This window comes from Calidris pugnax, unplaced genomic scaffold (genome assembly GCF_001431845.1).
Source record: "Calidris pugnax isolate Ruff unplaced genomic scaffold, ASM143184v1 scaffold60, whole genome shotgun sequence".
Classification (NCBI taxonomy): Eukaryota; Metazoa; Chordata; class Aves; order Charadriiformes; family Scolopacidae; genus Calidris; species Calidris pugnax.
The window spans coordinates 3,702,515-3,723,094 of record NW_015090831.1 but is presented as its reverse complement, the minus strand read 5'-3'; the positions used below and the strand labels follow the sequence as shown (position 1 = coordinate 3,723,094).

General features: G+C 38.4%; 1 protein-coding gene across 1 annotated transcript in view; it reads right to left on the bottom strand.

Moving 5' to 3' along the window:
• Positions 1 to 20,580, bottom strand: part of LRP1B (LDL receptor related protein 1B) — a 618,836-nt gene that overhangs the window by 317,750 nt on the left and 280,506 nt on the right. Inside the window, exons 8-11 of the mRNA XM_014941128.1 lie at positions 13,396 to 13,618; positions 10,306 to 10,477; positions 7,904 to 8,047; positions 6,250 to 6,486 (exon numbers count right to left, since the gene is read on the bottom strand). Coding sequence (XP_014796614.1) covers positions 6,250 to 6,486; positions 7,904 to 8,047; positions 10,306 to 10,477; positions 13,396 to 13,618 — 776 coding nt within the window. The remainder of the gene's footprint in view (positions 1 to 6,249; positions 6,487 to 7,903; positions 8,048 to 10,305; positions 10,478 to 13,395; positions 13,619 to 20,580) is intronic.

Below are 20,580 nucleotides of genomic sequence, written 5' to 3'. Positions count from 1 at the left end.
TAATGAGATTAATATTATCTGTTTATGTTCTAACATTATCCATTAGTACAGACAATGGACAATATAGTTAGATTATTTCCTTGAATCTGAATTACATTTTCTGTGTCTGTCAGAATTAGTCTGACAGACAAAGACTAAAAATGGTCATAAAAGTTGTGTATTAAACCATAAGTCTTCATATGTTAACTATAGCAGGCCATGGGAAAATCATTATTTAACAAAACTACTTAATTTTAACCCTAAACAGGAACATGACTCAAGTCAAGAGCAGCTTCCAGAATCAGCTCTAGTATTCCGAACTGTCTTGCTTTTACCCAAATAACAAATGTCATTCCTACTAAAAAATAAGGAAAAGGGGCATTCAGTTTACATTTGTTCCATTGTCCCTTGCCATTGCAAGCTGTGTAAGCAAGGACATCACAACAGTCCCAGTTGCTCTCCACAGGTAAGTATACAAGCAAACTGGTGCCATAGGAAGCTATACATGAGCAAAGAGCAATGCTACCATCGCATGTACCCATGGGCTCATGAGTTTGACAGTGGTAGGGCTCCATCCAGAACCAAAAGGAGTCAAAAATGTTCATTCCATACAGCGTGGAGGTTTGCCCACTTGAGAAATAGTAAAACAATTCACCAAGCAACAAATTTTCCCTCAAGCTTCCCCAAAATCCTGGTAAGCTCTGCCCTCTCCACACAATCCTAGTTCCTTAACTGACAGAAAGAACCTGATGCCCAAGTGCATGAGGTGGAATATGGAGAATTTCTAGTCATTCTCCCCTGGCCCTTGTAGCATCGTGAAGGTTGAGGAGCTACTTTAGGTATCACCCTTTAAAGATAGCACGGTCCTCCTGGTGTGGTCACTCCTCAGTTACATGAGGAGCCCACCATTTGTCAAGAGTTATCTGAGGGCCGTTAACAGTGAGAGGAGCTACAGAGCTTGGGCCACGGCACTGGTGACCACCACCTTTTCTGGTCTCTGTCCTGCAAACACACTCCAGCAGCCCTGCCACCTGCCCACCCTCTTCTCAATCCCTCCAGGCAGTATTTCTCTGGGAAAGATGGAGCCCTTGTGTTTCACCACTGCTTCCCAGGCAGCCCTAGCCCTGCGCTGCCCAGAGAACCCCATGACACAGGCACCTTTGCCTGGCCATTCCTTCCTGGCTGGGACCAGTTCTGACCAGCTCAGAACCAATCATGACCACCAATCATGTTATGGTTGGTGGCCATAACATGGTCCCCAGCGGCAGCGCCTGTGAGGGCCTGAGGGGCAGATCACTGGCTCCTGCCTCCCACCGCCCTCCCAAAGCTGAGGACACCACATTTCCTTGCTTTAGTATCCTTTCTGAGGTAAACTTGGGGTGGAAACGCTCATTTTTACCATTTGCCTCCATTATCTTGTCACCTGGATTAAAAAAGGTAATGGGGCAGCAGTATAATTGCTCTGACTCCAGTGGTTCCACCCAGCCTGAGAATTCACAGCACCTCCCTTTGCTGTGATAAAAATAAAGGTCAGTATGGTTGAAAAGGTAAAAATAAACCCCCCAAAATAAAAAAAAAAACATGCTTAAAAAAAAACCCTCCTTACTACAATGCTATGGAATGTATTACTTGTTTGTCACACTCCGATATCCAATCTTACATTACAATTTCAATGACAGGAGTCATCAAGACTTGAAAAAAAGGAATATAAATTGCTTTTTCTGTTCACACTTACACTGGTAATACCATCTAGATGCAAGCTTTCATCAGATTCATTTTTTCTCACCAGAGTTGATGTCACTTTCTGATCAACACTGGAGTTTTTTTGAAAAATCTTCTCAGAACAAGCATGATGCAGAGAGATTTTTATCACAATGCACGTTATAAAAATCATGTATTACTATTTTTTAAGAAATGCTGATGTGGCAAAATCAATGATCCTACTTAATTTACACCAGATTCGCACATGAAAATCCCCTAAACTGAACACAACTGTATTCTATCTGAACTGTGCTGCCAGACATATGTAATTTAATTGTCAGCTTTCCAGACAACAACTCCCCATGAACTCCCAAACTGCTGGTTTGGGACATTTTTAGTTGTTATCAGAGTCATTTTTACTGCAACAGCATTGTGCAGTGGTGCTGTGTTGTCATCCCCTCAACCTTCCATCAGGTTTCTCCACCAGATGCTTCCCCATAATACAACCAGTAAGTACTAATGGAAAGTTCTTACTGACATTCATAACTTCAGCAGACCTATAAATTTTATTTTGCAACATGTCAGACGTATTTTCCTTGGACAAACCCTTCACCAATAGTAATTTTAGATCTCAAACACCTTTGCAGACTCTCACTCTATTAAACTATTTCATTCCCTACACAAAATCAGGAAATTCTTTGTGATGGAAGGGGGTGCAAAGCTATTTTACTGAGTCACAGTCTACATAACTTACTTAGAGGAGTACAGAAAACTTCCTGCTTCCTATAACCCAAAGATAACATATGGTATGTCATCAACAATACACTAAAATAAAATATGACAGTTTTACCCAATAAATGAAATATTGCGCTTTTTATACACCTGGATGCAATAGCAGCATCTATAAGAGGTGCCATTACAATCTTAATAGCATTGGAACATGATAAATTACTTCACAATATTTTTCTTGAACAAAGTTTTTTAGTGATTGTAATGCCACAATATTGCCTATCAAGTTAGCAGAGCTATAACGTTTTCAAAGACCTTGTCATTGCAAAAAGTTTCTTTTTTTTTGTTAATTTTATAACTATTTACTTTTTTTTTTAAAAAAAAAGAGGAAAATGCATTTAAATATAATGATGAAGTATATTAAAAATAACAAGGATCCCTTTATTAAGAGAAATACTTCAGTCAGCATGCTTTCAATATTTAAGAATATAAAAATAAAAGCAGCTGGTACCTACTGAAGTGACAGCCATGTAACATTTTTAAAAGTGCTTTTTTCCCCTATCAATATCCTCTGTGTGGAATAAGATAAATATGCAAATGAGTTTATCATAAATGGAAAGAAGTTATTGACAGTAACACAGAAACTAGCTGAGAAATAAATTGTTAAATAAAATTAATTTGGCCACAGTAAGGCAGGCTTTTGGCAGCGAGGCCCTTTCATTATGAAACGGATGACGTGAATAAAAGACCATTCTGATTGTTCTTCACTTGATAGCTGAAAAAATTGTAATTCTGGAAAAACTACAAGAATTTTACAATCAACAGTAGCATGTGGGCTCCAAATATGCTGACTATAGATACAAGATATTTAGAAACTTGTATTTCTAGAGGCAACAACTTGTCACATTGTTTTTAAATATGCAAGAAATTACAAGCACAAATTATAAGAGTGTAATTTGGTACAGAATGGCCTAGCTTAATGTCAGGTAGATCACGTACACTAATAGTGCCTAAAATACTAGATTAACATAAAACCCAATAAAAATATAATTATTCTATATACCAACCAGCTAAACAGCTTCCAAAGATTTTTACAGACTTACTTTGACCTTGTTCAGGTAAAAAGTTAGCCCTTGACCATCTTTGCTAATAGTTACAAGTGAATAATATAACACTTTAAGGCTCACAGCCATCCCAAACAAATAAGGGGGACACAGACAAGTAAAAAAAACCCCAGAATTTGTGTTTGTTACTACAATTGAACAATATTTAAATTGCTTTAAAAATGTCTGGTTTGTTCCACTATTTTATTTTTTTTTTTTAATTTAAAAACCTGATTTTACCTGCAAGTTTGAAACCTTAATTATAGCGATTTCTGTTCCTGGTGAAATTACACTAGTATTGCAGTTGCGCCGCCAACTCTAGGCTAGGCCATGCTGTGGGCTGTCAAATATTTACCAATACTACCCAGCAGTTTGTTTCCTGAAGTGAAAAATAAGAAATCACAGCTACAACTGTATGGGAAAATCAAGCTCCAGCAGTGCGAGGTGCTCAGCGTTCTCAGCTCCCAGTCAACAGCTTGTAGGATCAGGCTCTCGTGTAGGCAAACTGTAATTATCTGAGTTACAGTGTTGTTTGAGCTGGCGTATCTCTTCTTGCAAAACCTGATAGTCAGAAAAAATGACAACTTCTAATCTGAGAAGTGACACCTACCACAGATAGAGTTCTTTAGCAGCCTGCTGTTCAGAGCGAATATTAAACCACCTCCTGACACACCTGATTTCCTCTAGTAGCCTTCCACCAAGGAACGATTTAATCTGTCCCTGCTGAGTTCTTGAGAGCTGACAAGAATAAAAGCTGAGCTGATAAGGCTGGAGGCCGTATTAATTTTTTAAATTGTGAAAAATACATTAACAAGTGTTCTTTAAACACACTTTAAAGTTATGAAACTGCATCAAGTTCTACCTAACAATGTAAACTCCTGGGGAAGGAGTAGGAGAGAATCACAGTGACATTTTTGGGGGTAAGTATTAGGACCACCAGTAATAAATCATCGCATAATTCTTTCGGTATTGCATTGGTATTTTTCTATGTAGTACTTATTAAGAGTTCCAGTTAAACATTCTTTAAAAGAGAGTCTCTTCGATTTGCTGTAGGTTGGGATGTTTGATTAGACTAACCCCAACCTGTTTGATACCCGTCAGCAAGGATGCTGCCTTGTAATGTTGAAATCTACATACTTGTAGTGTTAACATCTTAATTATCTTGTAATATTTAAATCTACATACAATCCAGTCCTTCCTCCACCCCACATTTGGATGACTTTGCTGTAAAATGAAACAGTTGCTGTTTACTCAAAGAAGGTCAGCAAAGGAAGTTCTGTGATGCGTATGACCCATTCCTGTATTCGCAGTGAAATGAAGAATTACCAGATTGAGTTGAGCATTATTTACTCAGTTGCCTTTTATTAAGCAATCATGAATATTGCATCAAGAGCCACCTATTTCTTGCAACTGCTACTAAAGGATCTTTGTGCAGACTCCGAGGTCTGGAGAGACCTTATGCCGAAACAGCACCATGACACTGCAAACTAGAGATAACCTCTCTGAGACAGCTGGATTAAAACATGGATTATGAATGACAGGGAATGAAAATCCCTGTGCTAAAACAATGGTCTTTTAGCTACTGTCTCTGTCTCAAGCTTCAATTTACAAGTAAAGATACTAAACTCTCTGAAGGCCAAGATGAATATTCATATTGCTTACTTTTTTGAGTACTAGAAAATGAAGCAGTTGTTACCTCCTGCTGAAGCAGCCTTTCATGAAAACGGTCCATAAAAGAAAAAGAAAAATGAGTTGACAATCACTGAAACAGCATTTAGTATGACAAGATCTGATTCCAGACCAGGGAGATTCTGTGAAGCGTGGTGGGAGACGTGGAAACTAGAGAACTGCTGGTATTTTCTCTCCTTGATACAATAAATGGTACAAACATCTTAATTAAGTTTCTAAAAAAGGTTTAGGTCCTCCTGTCACATCCACATATACAATGGAAAATGCATCAGGGAAAGACAATGCTAAATGACCTACATTTCCTGTTTTTTCTAATGACTTTGCAAAGACAATCACTGAAACAGCATTTAGTATGACAAGATCTGATTCCAGACCAGGGAGATTCTGTGAAGCGTGGTGGGAGACGTGGAAACTAGAGAACTGCTGGTATTTTCTCTCCTTGATACAATAAATGGTACAAACATCTTAATTAAGTTTCTAAAAAAGGTTTAGGTCCTCCTGTCACATCCACATATACAATGGAAAATGCATCAGGGAAAGACAATGCTAAATGACCTACATTTCCTTTTTTTTCTAATGGCTCTGCAAGCACTTCAGGAAGTCTCATTCTGCCAACCTACATGAATAAGCTCCAGAATCCACACCATGATACAGGTTGGAGTGAAGAAGTCCTGCAAAGTCCACGAGGAGAGGGGATGGCTCAGTGATTGATTAAAAAGAACTACATTACGGATCCATTGTATCTAACGACTGAGAGAATATAGTGGAGATGCAGGGGTTACTCACCGGCAGGGATAAGGTTAAATGGACAAAGTTAGAATTCACAACAGAGCAACTTAACCAAACTTTACATTTCTGCACTCAGGAAAAATAAATAGGAAGTTGTTTGTTTTTTTTTAAAAAAAAAAACCCTCCAACTCTGTTAAGGCCTAGTTTGGGTCTGTTTTCCATGGGAGATTTAAATAAAGCTTTAAATTATCTGTAAATGTCAGTTGAGCTTCTCCTTAGTGCGATTCTGTGAATGTCACTATCAGTTAGCATTGCCTACCATCTTTGAGGATTGTTTCTCGCTCTGTGCCATCAATTTTCTGTCGTCCAATTAGGAAACTGGTAGTATCAGCAAAATAAATGTAATTGGTTTCGGCATGGAAGTCCAGAGCACGAGGATTGACCAAGTTTTCTATAGGGATCATGTATTCATCAGACACTTTGGTATTCAGGTCCATTCCCCGTATTATTCCTGGGCGTCCCTTCCCATAAAAAAGAAACAATTCATTCTTTGGTCCTGCAAAAGAAAGATTACAAACATAAACAACTGATGCTGCCTAATCTTCTTTACAGTGCATAATGTCACTGTTTAATTAACCAGCACAATTAGTGGGGGAGCAGGAACATTATTCAATACCAAAAATTAAACTTTCATATATTCCAAAGGTATCTAAACTCAAGAAATCTAGCTAATTATATTACCTTAATTAAAATACAAATTACTTCAGTGAGCTGCTTACATCTAATTATTTTTTTCTGTGAAAGTTCACATTGCAAAGCAATGCTAGATCACAGAACAACTTTGCATCTGCTGTGAAATGGACATATATAGCCTTGTAGACATTTAATTTTACAATTCATTAGGATCTATCAGGGTAACATAGACCATGACTGAAGTAATCATTGAATCTAACAAGACCATAAACTCCAGCAAATACAGAACAACATTTTTTTTCACCTGGAGTTTCTTAGAGAAAAAAAAAAAAAAGAAAAGATTACAGTAAAAGCAAATACAGAACAACATTTTTTTTCACCTGGAGTTTCTTAGAGAAAAAAAAAAAAAAAAATAAAAGATTACAGTAATTTTTTTTTTCAAACGGGAAGGAACACAACAAATTCACACACCCTGTTCTTTCATACTGAGATACCAAACACAGATATCAACATTACCTATTTCTGATGAGATTTTTGCAATTTCATTAAGTAGGTTACTTACAAATAACTGAAGCTTACTAAGGCAATTTTCTTTCTTCAAAGATAAATATCTTTAGATCCTTAGTACTATCAATATACGTTTTCAAATTTCATCTGAACTGAATCAATGCCATTTGATCAAGAAACCAGATAAAAATAGGTGTTCCCAAAAACTTTCAGGACTGTCCTCTTGGCTGTAGGTGACCAACAGATTGTGTGTACCTACTGTTAGGTATAACCATACCTAACACTTCAAATTTTTTCTCACAAAGTATTATGAGAAAAAACTTGCTTGAGTTATTCATATGAATCCTCTGCTTCTGTCATTCATCCAGCGGCTGGTCCAGCCCAAACCATGACACTTCTGAGCTAGGAGTTGATTGTATGGGTAGAAATTAGGTTTGACAAATTATTTAACAGCATTTCACTACCTCTGTGCTGTGAAAATGCATAATATATAAAGAAAGTGTAAGAGTGAGTAATCTAAAAGCTGTGATAATTTCTACACTTCTTTATACAGCATCCTGGGATTAATTTGTCACTTCTATGAACTAAGCCAAATCAAATCATTTTAAGGGAATGAAAGGAATACACAAACAAAGTGTCAGGTACATGGAGCAAATTTTACCCAAAAGCAGCCCATGTGATTTCTATTGTTATTGATAAGGATGTTAGATAACACCCAGAACTACACCCTGAAATACTAGCGGCTGGCAAACTCTTTCATCTAAATAACATACTTTTGCATGACCTGCCATCGCTCCCCAGGATGAAGCCAGTCCTGCAGCGACAAGTCCGTGCTTTGTAGTTGCTGCTGAGCAGACAGATGTGAGAACATCCCCCCGGCATTCCATATGGGTCCACTTCACACGCGTGGCTTCTGACTACGGCAGGCGAAAAAAAAGAGCACCATTGAAATCCATTTAAAGCCAGATAATTATATGCATCGGCATGTAGAAAGATTAGACGGGGGGAAAAACAAAAAAAAAAAAAAAGGGGAATTTGTGTTACAATAAATCTTTCACCAGAATATAGCCACAAAAGAAGGTGGTTTCTTTTAAGATGATACTCTAAACAGGTAATCCAAAGGGCCACCTTGTGGCTACCACATCGTTGTGTGCCATTACCCCCCTTTAGAGTGAGCTGCTGCACAGCCTTTACCAGGCAGTGGTCCCCTGGGGACTCTTTTCCCCATTTTTATGTGTTGCTTTGATTAATTTGGTTGGTTCGTTGGCTTTTTGAGAATGGAGCACATCCCACGCCAGGGCAGTCTGCTATTCATCCAACCCAGTTACACAGCACCTTTCTGGGGCAGCTGCCTGTGCAGAAACTAAAGAACAGAACGAGCCTTGTAGCCTTTTTCCATATTTGTACAGTTGGGACATAAATCCAGCTGAAAGCCAAAGAATTTCTTTCCCTTGACTTCATATTTTCAAATGCACGGTTCTAAATTAGCAGACTAATACATCAAATATCTATATTTTTTTTAAACTCTTCTAGGTATATCCAACGAGAAAACAAAATTTATCTTGCTATCCTACATTTACTAAGCTGGCTTACAACAGGCCAACAGTATTCTAGCTCAAAAAACATGTTTTTCTCTTCTTTCTCCTTTCCTTCAAGCTTTTTAGGTTTTTTTTTTTTAAAAAAAGTTATCAAGTGGTTTAAGGTCGATACTGTTAAAGGTATACAGAAACTCTACCGAGCTGCGACAGCTTTTACAGCGAATCTTGACAAGCAACAAAGATGTCCATTCAAAACAAAAGAAATAGCAGAGTGAACGAAAGGCAAGAGGAACAGAGTAATCACAGGATGTAATAAAAGATTACACCGTGCTCATGTCTCTCTCCCCTCCTCAGCCCCTCCGACTCCCTCCGGGTTAGAGAGAAGAGCCTAGAGCTTGGAAAGAGTCTTTGCAGCCTCCTTCAGACGCTGACATCTGCAAATCAAAGCCCTCAGCTATAGGGTGAAAATTAGTTCACCCAGTCTACATCAATTTAGAGTTTGTTCCCGCTTCAGGAACTTCTCTCAAAGCAGTCAGTCTGTTTAATAACTTTGACGTTGATCACCAGAACTGATGCGTTAGCTTTTCTCTCCAACCAGTCACGGCAACGATTTAGTGCTATCAGTCATATAAAAAAAAAAAAAAAAAAAAAAAAAAAAAGAAATTATCCTAAAGTATCGCTGTAAACATTTTGGATCTTGCTATCTTCGCACAAAGCTCCCACAAATCAGGCTGCTGTTCTGAATTGCAGGAGGTGCACGATCAGAGACAGAATTAGAGTCATATAGCACTGTGGACCTCAGAAATTGCTACTTTACCCAAAAATCTGGGATTATAAGGAGGTTTTCATTCTGGAGGAAAATGAAGATTTCTTTCACAGAAGGCAAAGATGATATTTATACAAACCAAGGAAAACTTAACAGCCATTTCCTATCTCCCCAGGTGCTGTGCTGGCAGTTAGGCAGGCTGGCTGCCCACATCTCCAGCCTCCTTTGGCAACCCCAAAGGCAGGGGCTCCCTTGAGGTTTCCAGTTTGACTGAAAAGCTGACCCAGAGCAACCAGGAATCTCGGAGGTCTGAGACCCAGGCATGTGAACAGTCTGGGACATCTAACAATTCTGAAGGTGTTAAATTCTCAAGTGTGTGGAGCCAGAATATTTGCAGACCAGAGCTCTTCGGCAGTTCTCCAAGCTGAATGCTGAGGAAGAAGTTGTGTTAGGAGCTCAGAGGTGCAGGTAAACTGGCAGTAAGCACATAGAAATCTGGGCAGACGAAGAAGCAACAGAGTGCTCTGCTACAGTGACAAATTTTCACTGCATCTTCTGATGCATTTTTTCAGAAGAACCGTTTCAACCACACATCCACCTACTATCACAGAATCACAGAATGGTCAGGGTCGGAAGGGACCTCTGGAGATCATCTAGTCCAACCCTCTGCCAGAGCAGGTTCACTCAGAGCAGGTTGCACAGAATGGTGTCCAGGCAGGTTTTGAATGTCTCCAGAGAAGGAGACTCCACCACCTCTCTGGGCAGCCTGTTCCAGTGCTCTGCCACCCCCAAAGTAAAGAAGATTTTTCCCTCATGTTGAGATGGAAATATCTGGGTTTAAATTTCCTAGAAAGAGGAATTTTGATCTTACCTGCTGTTTGGGTTCTTTTCTGGTATACACGGATCTCTTTAGCATTGTCAAGTCTAGCAAGAGACTCAACATCGGTGCCATTATATCTGTTTATTCGTAAAATGCTGAGGTTATCTGAATTAATGGTATATAAAAAGTTTTCAAATACTGCCAGTCCACAAAGATGCCTAATCTGGAAAAGAAAAAAATAATACCATTATTTTAGTTAAAAATTTTAGGTAAATCTATGATTTATAAACATCAAACATTACTGGGAATTGTACATGCTGAATTGTACAAAAGGATATCTGAATGTGTTGATAAACATTTGTAAATTAGAAACACAGACTATACTACAAGGATAGTTCACAGTCTTGTAGTCTGAAGTTTATAATTAGAAAAGCTTTGTACAAGGCAGAAAATTCAAAATATTTAGCAATCCAAATTCATTTATCCTCTGGATTTCCCAGTGTCTGCTTTTTAAATGAAAAACTTCATGCTTTAAGTGCAACAGCTTATTTTAGTATTAACTAATATTAATTAGCTAATGATAACCATTCTAAATTAGCTAACATTTACTAAAATTAACTAATAAATACAGTAAATATAGCTATTTAAAACACAGCTTGTGTTTTAAATATGGCTTTGTGGATTGATGTATTTTTTTGATTATGTTATAATCAAGGCAAAGCAAATAGCACAAGATATACCCCATGAATGTTTTCCTAAGTATAGAAATGAATAAATAAATACATCCCCTCAGCTATGCTTGTGTTCGTTTTTGCTGGCATATTTGAATATGGTTATAGTCACACATAACTGCTGGTTTCTCAAAAAGTGGATTCTAAAATTGTATTCATCTGTGATATGTCTGGGCACATCGATTAGAAATTACCTGCCGTTAGTTAGCCAATCACTGCTCAAACAGGAACTGTTCGATAACCTGGCAGTTGTGATTGATTTACATAAAATAACTCCTTGGCAATTTTGAAAGTTGAACAGATTAAAGGGAATTCGTTGGCAGATTTCCAGATATTCACAGGCTGCATACCTTATTAGTCTAATCAATAAATTGTTTGCCACAAAGTATTTACTTTGCTCATTTACTCACAAATTCAGATACATATCACCAGAAAAACCCAAACAAAAAACCCCTACCACGCATCAAATGCTTTGGTCCTTTCTGGAAATTACCCCCCATTTGGCCAAATCTTGTCATTGCATTCTGCCCTTACCCCCAGAAAAAAATAAAAAAAATAAGTGAGATCGATGAGAGTATTTGATTTAGACCCAATAGAAATTCAATCCAACTATAGTAAGATGGAAAAAGCTTTGAAATTAATGATGCATCTGTACCAAATTGGTGAATTCTCCTCTGCATTATAATCCTTTCTTCCCTATTTCCACTTGCACTCAGTTTAAAGCTTTAGTATTTAACTCCCATGAGAGCTTTTCTATACTTACACTATTAAAACCATGTGATTCTTTCTACAATGCATTTCATAATGACTTAATTATTTGTATTTAATTTATGCATGTGTTGTTTTTTTACGTCTCATGAAGCTTTCCAGCTCTCTTATGCATGAATGGAGCTGTTGCCTGGTACAAAGAATAGTCCTTTGAAAGCCACCCAGACCATCAATCATAAAAGCTTGTATCATTTGGAAAGCATGTCATCTTTCGATATGCTTGTACTTACAAAATAAACTTTAATCCCTAAAATTTCTTGGCAATGGTTTTCTTAGTCTGCTGTTTCCTTGGACTAATGAGGAGTGACTTGGAGTAACAGACATTCTAAATCCTGGCCAATGCAGGCACAAAGCCTGGTGAAATTATCTATTTTTCATGTGAGTGGAAATACCACCAATGTATTTCTCCTTTTGTGATAGTGGTGACCAACTGAGAGGCCAAACTTTTTAGTACCCCTCACCCATATGGAAAGAAACAAACATCCTCCTCCTTTCTTAGCTTGTTTAGAGAAGAAAGGATCCTTCTGAACTTGATAAAGAATCCTCTCTGCATCTAAATCTCAGGAAGAAGAGAAAGAGCAAGCATCTATGCCATGACACCAGTACAACGCTGTTACAAGCTCGTAAAAGTATTTGTTAGCTGCTTCTGAAAATGGCTTTTTTAAAGTATATATTCCAAATTGTTACCTGAAAAAGAGTTTACAAGACCTATCATTGCAGAACAACTGGCGAAAGACTGGGAGTAATTTGGTAAAAAAAAAAGGAAGGTGTTTGCTATTTAGCCAGGTGACTTAGACTGGGTTTTGTCACGTTTTCCGCCCATTTTTAACTGTAGTTTCACTGGCCAGTTGTCTCTTGGTAAACAGCGATAAGTTGGAAGCAAGCAAAGAATGACAGCAGAACAAGTAAAACGTTTATTTTGTCTGCACATTGTTACATGCTCAGTTTAACCTCGGGCAGAAGCAGTTGTACACACAGAACACACACCAGCTCAGGGAGTCCAAGTACCAACCAGGACCAGTATGGCCACTGCTAATTTCCCTTGATTTACAAAAGCCTCAGGACCACCAAGGAACCCTTCCTTCCCCCGCTGTCCAGGCTGAAGCAACAACACCACATTGATTTACTCCTGCTCAAACACTCCTACAGTCTCAGCATTTGTATTTATGACACCAAACATCTGGATCAACTGGGAAAAGGATCGTTGCCATCAACAAAATATGATTTAAGGGCACTCAGATTGGTCTGAGCAAGTGAATAGCTTTTGCTATTCTCTTTCTTTCACATCCTTGTGCCTGTTAGTGTCTTCTTCCCGAATTGGCAAGGACATCTTCTTGTCATTAATAATTTATCCCGGAGTATCTTTCCATCAGCCCATATTTTTCCTCCTGAAGTCTTTTACAATGGGGTGCGTGACTTACACGGTGCATTTGTTGGTGAGACACTGCACGGAAGCCTGTTCATAGGTTGCAAAAATGGGCTAAATTGCAAATAAAACAAAACACGCAGATAGATCTTTTCATGTCTAACACATTCAAATTAAAAAGAGGAAAAAAAAAAACCCTGAAATTACTGTAACTGTTAGAATTATGTACATTTATCAATATAATTACTTTTTACTCATTTGCTAATAAATACCTACCTGTCTGCCTTTAATTATTGTATGCCTCTTTCTCCCTTGGTAGTCAGCAACTTCCACGCTATCCAGGTATATGTCAACCCAGTACACATATTTATTGATGAGGTCGAGCGCAAGAGCAGTTGGCTGTTCAATTTTAGAGTCTACTATCCACGTCCTGTTCGTTCCATCCATGTCACATCTCTCAACCTTGGCAGCGTTCCCGTAGTCTGTAAAGAAAAGCTTTCTGTTGAAAGAAAATAAGATGTTGTAAGTTCCGAGGGGTGTGAGGAGAGTGCAAAGCTCCTGGTGGCTCTGCAAAGTAAGTTTTTGTTCTTCGCATTTCAGGGGCTTCATCTACCAATAACCCATATTGATAATCATATAATTAAAAAAAATAAAAATAACCTATCTTCTAACAGATTCACAATTGCACAATTGGAATTTTTTAAATGCAACATACTTTTCTTTTAAAAGGATGGTACTCATACGTACAGAGACTACATTAGCATCTTAATTATCTCTTTGAACCACAATTTATAAAAAAAAAAAATGCCAAGATCTTTAGGAATACCAAAGAGTGGCAAAGCCACAAAACACTCATGTGGTTTGGAGAACAATTCATTGCACATGAGGTATAACAAATACAGCGACCCACATTGTCATGGCTTTTAAAACATAGTTCTACACAAGATGCTTCAGTCTGTAGCACATTTGAATTCAGTCTCAGAAGGATGTTCAGACCTTAAAGTGTTTCCCCAAATCCAATGAGTCATTGCATCCAGGAACAACGTGAAACTATCAGACTTCAAATTGCTACTAAAGCCTCCCAACCTGGTACTTGATTAGCATTCGCTGGATTTAGTACACGTAAATCAATTTTGATTAACCCAACAATATTTTAACAAGATTACCTATTTGTGAGACTAAATTACACTCACAATCTGAAGACCACCTTGCCATGACTTTAATGTGCGATAAAGAATAATCTGATTCCAGACTGAATGGTACTCAAACTACTTTGAGAATCAGGATTTCCTTTTCCAAATGAAGTGAATTATCTCCTAGTTATTGCCACTAATGGGAATAACACTGGATCAACAGCATATAATCCTTGAGATAGCTTTAAGTTAAAAAGCAGTAATTTATAGCCTTGTAACCTCTCATAGAAACTGTATTATGTTTTAGGCTGGAAAGAATAGGTGTTTGCTAAACAGCCAAACGAGACCTATATCCTTTATTATTGTTGTCTTCAAATAAATAAGAATACATTTTAAATGCAGTTAGTGTTTCATATGCAAGATATATAAATTCAAAAATCATTAAAAGTATTAAAGGCAATAGAATTATCTACAGTATATGTACAGCAGCTGTCAAATGCCAAAATGAATTGATCACAGAATCATAAAACAGGGCTCGAGGAGAATTTGAAAGGTCATGTAGTCCATCACCAGGCCATAAGGCAGAATAAGCTTTACCTATAACATTCCTGAGGGGTAACTCCATTCCTGACTGGGATTTCTATTTATCAAAATTATTTTGAATTCCTATCTTGTCCTTCATTGTCATTCTGTGTCCCAGCTCTACTTGAAGAACATTTTAAGAAACACATACTTAACAGTCAGGTCCATATAAATCAAAATGTGCACACTACAGATGAAGTGCAAAGTAAAAAAAAAATATGTTTGCAAAGCAAATGTTTCATTTGGAACAAAAAAAGGCAAAGAACTGTGTGCATACAGATGTATATGCTCTTATATATGTATGTATGTATGTATTTCATCAGCAATAACAAGGCCAGCACCTAATACATCTTAAATAAGTTGTTAAAACATCACATGTAGTCTAAAGTTTGTACTTCTGGGGATTTGGTTTAGGTTATTAAAGAAAACTTTGTATCTCAAGATTTAATAATGCAAATAAAGCTTATTGTGCAGTTGCAGAACCAAATGGGTTGTGCTGTCATCAGGCACGTGCACAAACACACACCCCCTGAGTGTGTATCTAAATACACAAACATACACCCAGCACCTGCAAAGACCTCGAGCTTGACTTCACTTTGCCTCTTTACTCCATTGGGCATCATTCTTATACAAGACCTAACATTTCTACGTGATATCACAAAACTGGAAATAATGATTTGCCTTTTACACCTACATCCTCTTTTCAGGTCAGACAAGAAATAAAACATTTGCATGTCAATAGCAAATAGAAACAGTAAAGAGTATCTAAGATTCTTCCACAGCTTCCAGGGATGGTGGGGGTTATTGAATTGTTTTCTAAATATCTGTTTTATATTAACATCATTTGTGCTACGGAAGCTTGCATGACTTCATGTGTAGATGACATACTTTTCATTTTAAAAATAATTACTCTTTTCCTGGAGACTGACAATAATAAAACTTTATCTTTTATTGTAGAGGCAAAAGGCAGAGTAAGGAAGTTTTTGCCTAACTGCTGCCGTATGATCAAAGCAGACTGAAAATTAAATTAAGAAAATTAAATGCTTTACCGTGTAATCTTGAAATGCAATTCTGTATTTAAAGCCTAATGCAGATTTTTAGAATGAGGTTTGAATCGGAATTGCATTTATAACACATGAAGCTGTCCCACAATTACACTGTATTTCCTTTGCCTTGGGAGTTTTCATGGACACATTGTAGTAGCATTTATTTCAACTCAAGACTAATTTCTCTGCTCACAAATGGTGCTGTATTTCCCTACCCATTTTCAGCAGAGGACGGTGAAATCTTTTATCAATTCCGAGAGTGATTCCAGCAGGAGCACTGACCCTGCACAGCCCAAGCACCACAAATTAGTCCTGGCCTTGAGGGACCAGCTAGGACTGGGACAGTGTTCACGACAGCCTTGACTTCCAGAGACTACCAATGAGGATGCTAATTTAGGCTGCTATAAAATAACAAAAATTTTGGCACTAAATTGAATTTTATGAAGTCATGTTATCTTTTAAAAGGTACAGACTTCTTAATGCATAGAAATTCCGAATATTTTCCTGGCTCTTTGAAACTGTACAAACCCTATGTTCTGCCCGTTATTAATCAAGAACAAAAAAAAGCCATCTTCTTCACGTCCAGGTGCATTGCAGGCATCTTATACTACTCTTCTTTGCAAACTTCTTAATTTCATAGAAGTACTTAGTTGTTTTGACCCAATGGCCCGTCCAGAAGCTCTTCCAGAATGGTTTCACTGTTGTTCCAACAGTTAGGAATCTACATCTTTTAACTAACGATGATGTCTTCAAGGCCAAATTATATCTACCGATTTCTGCAACACACTTATTTGGCTTAAACAGCGTTTCCCACCTGTATTCCCCCCTAAAAGTATTTCTAGATGGCAATCAGATTCTTTTACTCTCTACCGAGCAGCTAGAGATAAGCAAAGAAAGTCAATCTTTCTCCTCTCGTACGACAGGCTCTTCATGTTGCCCTTCTGAGCAGTTTTTCCAGCTTTAGGTCATGCTGCTGAACCAGCGTGGTCAGCACGGGAGGCACTGTTCCAGAGAGGAGTTCACCAGTGTCTCTGCTGTAACTTCCCCGCATCAGCTGGAGATTCAGCCATCACTGCATGACATTTTCTGTTTTCACAGCTCTATTACACTGCTGATTTACCGTCATTCTCCTCCCTCTGCTGATCTCCCAGGGTTTAGCTGACTTTCTCCAGTCTATGAAATACAACCCGTTTCATAACTTAACAACTTAGTCTTAAAAACTTATGATTGGAGTTTTTCCAACAAGAGTTTGATTTCCAGTAGGAAAACATGGGGAATATTCCCTCCACATCTGAGCAATGAATTCTCTATAACATTTTAAAATATCCTCAACTGACGAACCCACTGACTACAAAGAACAGTAAAGTCATTTTACCAAACAAAACTAATTCCAGACGAGCAGAAAGCCATCACAAGACAAAAATTATGGTAAACTTCCCAGTCCCTATTCTCCTACCAATGGACACAAATTCATCTTTCCTCCATTATTAGGCCCCAAAACCATGTAAGGAGGTTAGCCTCAAAAAGCTGCTGTTCTTCCCTGACAGAAGACAACTGTTCTCCACAGAAACCTCTTTCAGACCTGCACAGTTACTGTCTTGGTTCAGCTGCCAACGTTATAAGCCTCCCCTATCACTTTTTCCACCCCCCCAGCAACTTCTCTCTTGTCACTCCCTTTTGTTTTCCAAGCTTTCAGTCACCTTGTTCACAATCCAACTATTTCATCAGCCGACAAAGAAATGCATTTACCTTGTAAAGGAAATTTCCTTGTAAAGCTACACTTGGATGACTGAAAATTCTCAACTTCTGATACACCAAAGCAGCCACCTGCTATATAGCAGTATCAGGCTTTTGCAGGGCAGAATTTCATAATTCTGCAACTACTTGGCAAAAATCCCCACCACCCCTATATGGAAAAATATTATAAAATATCATGAAGGAGTTTTCAATTTTTTCCTGACACACACAATTGGGCTTCACAGTTGACTGTATTCATGTGTCACTATTATTATTTTTTATTCTTTATTTCCCTCCTCAGTGTCTCATCACTCTTTGTACTAGGGGAGAGGGGCACTTGTCACCCTGTCCAGAAGCTCATCTGTTCAGCTGCCAGGCTCAGACTCTAAACTGTTCCCTGTATAACCAGCCTATTCCCACCTCTTATTAACCGGCAGAATTTCATAATTCTGCAACTACTTGGCAAAAATCCCCACCACCCCTATATGGAAAAATATTATAAAATATCATGAAGGAGTTTTCAATTTTTTCCTGACACACACAATTGGGCTTCACAGTTGACTGTATTCATGTGTCACTATTATTATTTTTTATTCTTTATTTCCCTCCTCAGTGTCTCATCACTCTTTGTACTAGGGGAGAGGGGCACTTGTCACCCTGTCCAGAAGCTCATCTGTTCAGCTGCCAGGCTCAGACTCTAAACTGTTCCCTGTATAACCAGCCTATTCCCACCTCTTATTAACCCTTAATTCCCAGGTTGGCTTTTAAACCTTAAGTGCTCCTCCAGCGGACCTAGGGAAGAGAATGTGTTACTGCACAGTAACCTCAATCCATTATGAGGAGAAGCAAAACAGTTTCAGGCATGACCAAACCTGAGAGAAGTACAGAAAATAAACCATCTGACAGTGTGGTGAGGCTTAAGAGGAAATGCAAGAGCAGAGGCTAAATAGACTCAGGTACCAAAACACTTTAATCACTGATGTATCTAGATTACACACCCTACCTCCTCTGTAGAAGGAAGACGTGGTATCCTACAGAGTTTGCTAAAGCTCATACTTAAGACTACTGTCAATAAGAACCTGTGCCAGCTGCCACATAGCAGTCAAATGGCAACACCTGGGAAAATACCATCTTCTGCCTCTCCATCTGTTCCTCTCTTCCTCTGGTCTTCTCTTATCAGAGATGAAGTGTTAGTGTAAGCACTGCTTAATAGGAAAAGGATAAAGATTTCACACACACACACTTGAAGGGTAGCACCTTCTACTTAAGCTGAAGAGCTTCTGTTCTTCTGAAGGTATTACAGCCCCGCGAGCTTAATCCCAAGAAGGTTGGAATTGCTGGGGCAGATTTTGAAGAATGAGAGAGAACTTGGTAGATCACAGGGAAGAGTCAACTATCAGAGGTAAATGAATACAGTATATGTAGAAAGAAGGCTGCTTTCTTAGACAAGGCTACTGCTGTGGACCAGACCTATCTATATTAAAGTAAAATAGTTCATAGCATACCTCAACAGGAGCTAAGAGAAGAAAGAGCAGTATTTAATTTCCAGAAATGACACTGAAAGGATCCTTATCAAGACAGAGAGCTACTAAAGATAGCCTGTTGATTTTGGGAAAAAATGAATGAGTGACAGGTCGGGGACTTTTCTCTAATTTAGAAGAGGGCTTATGGTGTGGGAAAACACACTGAACCAGAGTAACAGAAACGGGGTGCAATTTAATTAGTTTAAAGCCTAACGAGGAGACCATTGGCATTGAGAGGCACCAGATAGCACAAACTGTAAACACAGAAAGATACACTGTGGGATAACTAAAGTTACATGGGCTGGGGTGAACAAGGAACCTTCAGAGGCTGTGTGAAAATACGTGTGGGATGCTCTGCTTGTAAATTAAATATTATGGCATCAGGATCTACTTACTACTTGTAGATTTATTTACTAGATTCTCAGAAGGAGACTGCCACACAGTCCTGTATCTGATTTCTACTGCATTTAATCAGAATGAATGTGATTTGATTTAATGTACACTGCATTTAATTAATAGCATGCTTTATGCCATGGTACAGGAACATTTTCCCCTCTGTTGATGATTAAGTTAATTGCTGGGTTCAGTAGTTTCCTTTTTCACCTGCATCTAAAGCAAAAAAAAAAAAAGAGCCACTTAGATTTAGCCCATTTTTGGTAGGAAATGAGCCATGGCCCTTAGTGTACCAGAGAAATCTTTGGTACCTGAACAGTACTATTTGCTAAAACACCCACATTGAATGAAATTGCCAGGTTTGGGGCAAAGGCAAATTTTTCCCCAGGGCAGGAACATAAAAGCCATTTGATTTGGGCATTTGGGTTCCACCCCTCGCCTTCTTTCTAGCACAATGCCGCACCCATCACCTTGAGGATAATTTCCCCTTGCAAATCCATTGCTATTTTAGGGGGTTGAAAACTAGCAGGCTCTCCAGCAAGGTGCCTTTAATTTTTCTTGTAACCAATTTTGGAAGAAAAGATTGGGTGGATGGTTTTTGTGCTACATAGGAGTGAAATTCTATTAGAGCTCCTGCATGATTTCTGCAACCCAAGGGAGGACACGCAACCATTCCATTCCAACCATTCCTGGTATTTTGCAATCCTAACAATGAGTGCATAAGAGTAAAATAATGGTGGTTTCTCCTCAGATGGCTGCAGATTTAGCACCATGCAGGAACAGCACTGAGCTGAGCGGCAGATAGAAATAAAACCCCAGACATCTCACTCTCACCAGACACCGCCAAAGTTCGAATCACTGCTTGTCGCACAACAGAACACGGGCAAAATCAACAAAAGCTCAACCCAAATGCCTTTGGGGGAACATTTCTAATAAAATACCTTTCTCTTTACACTGAAATTACCAGTTCAGACAAAGGTTGTCGCTCGCATTACTGCAAATAAGAAAGTCTCAGCAGTGAATGGGGTAAACAGCTGTGAATTTGGG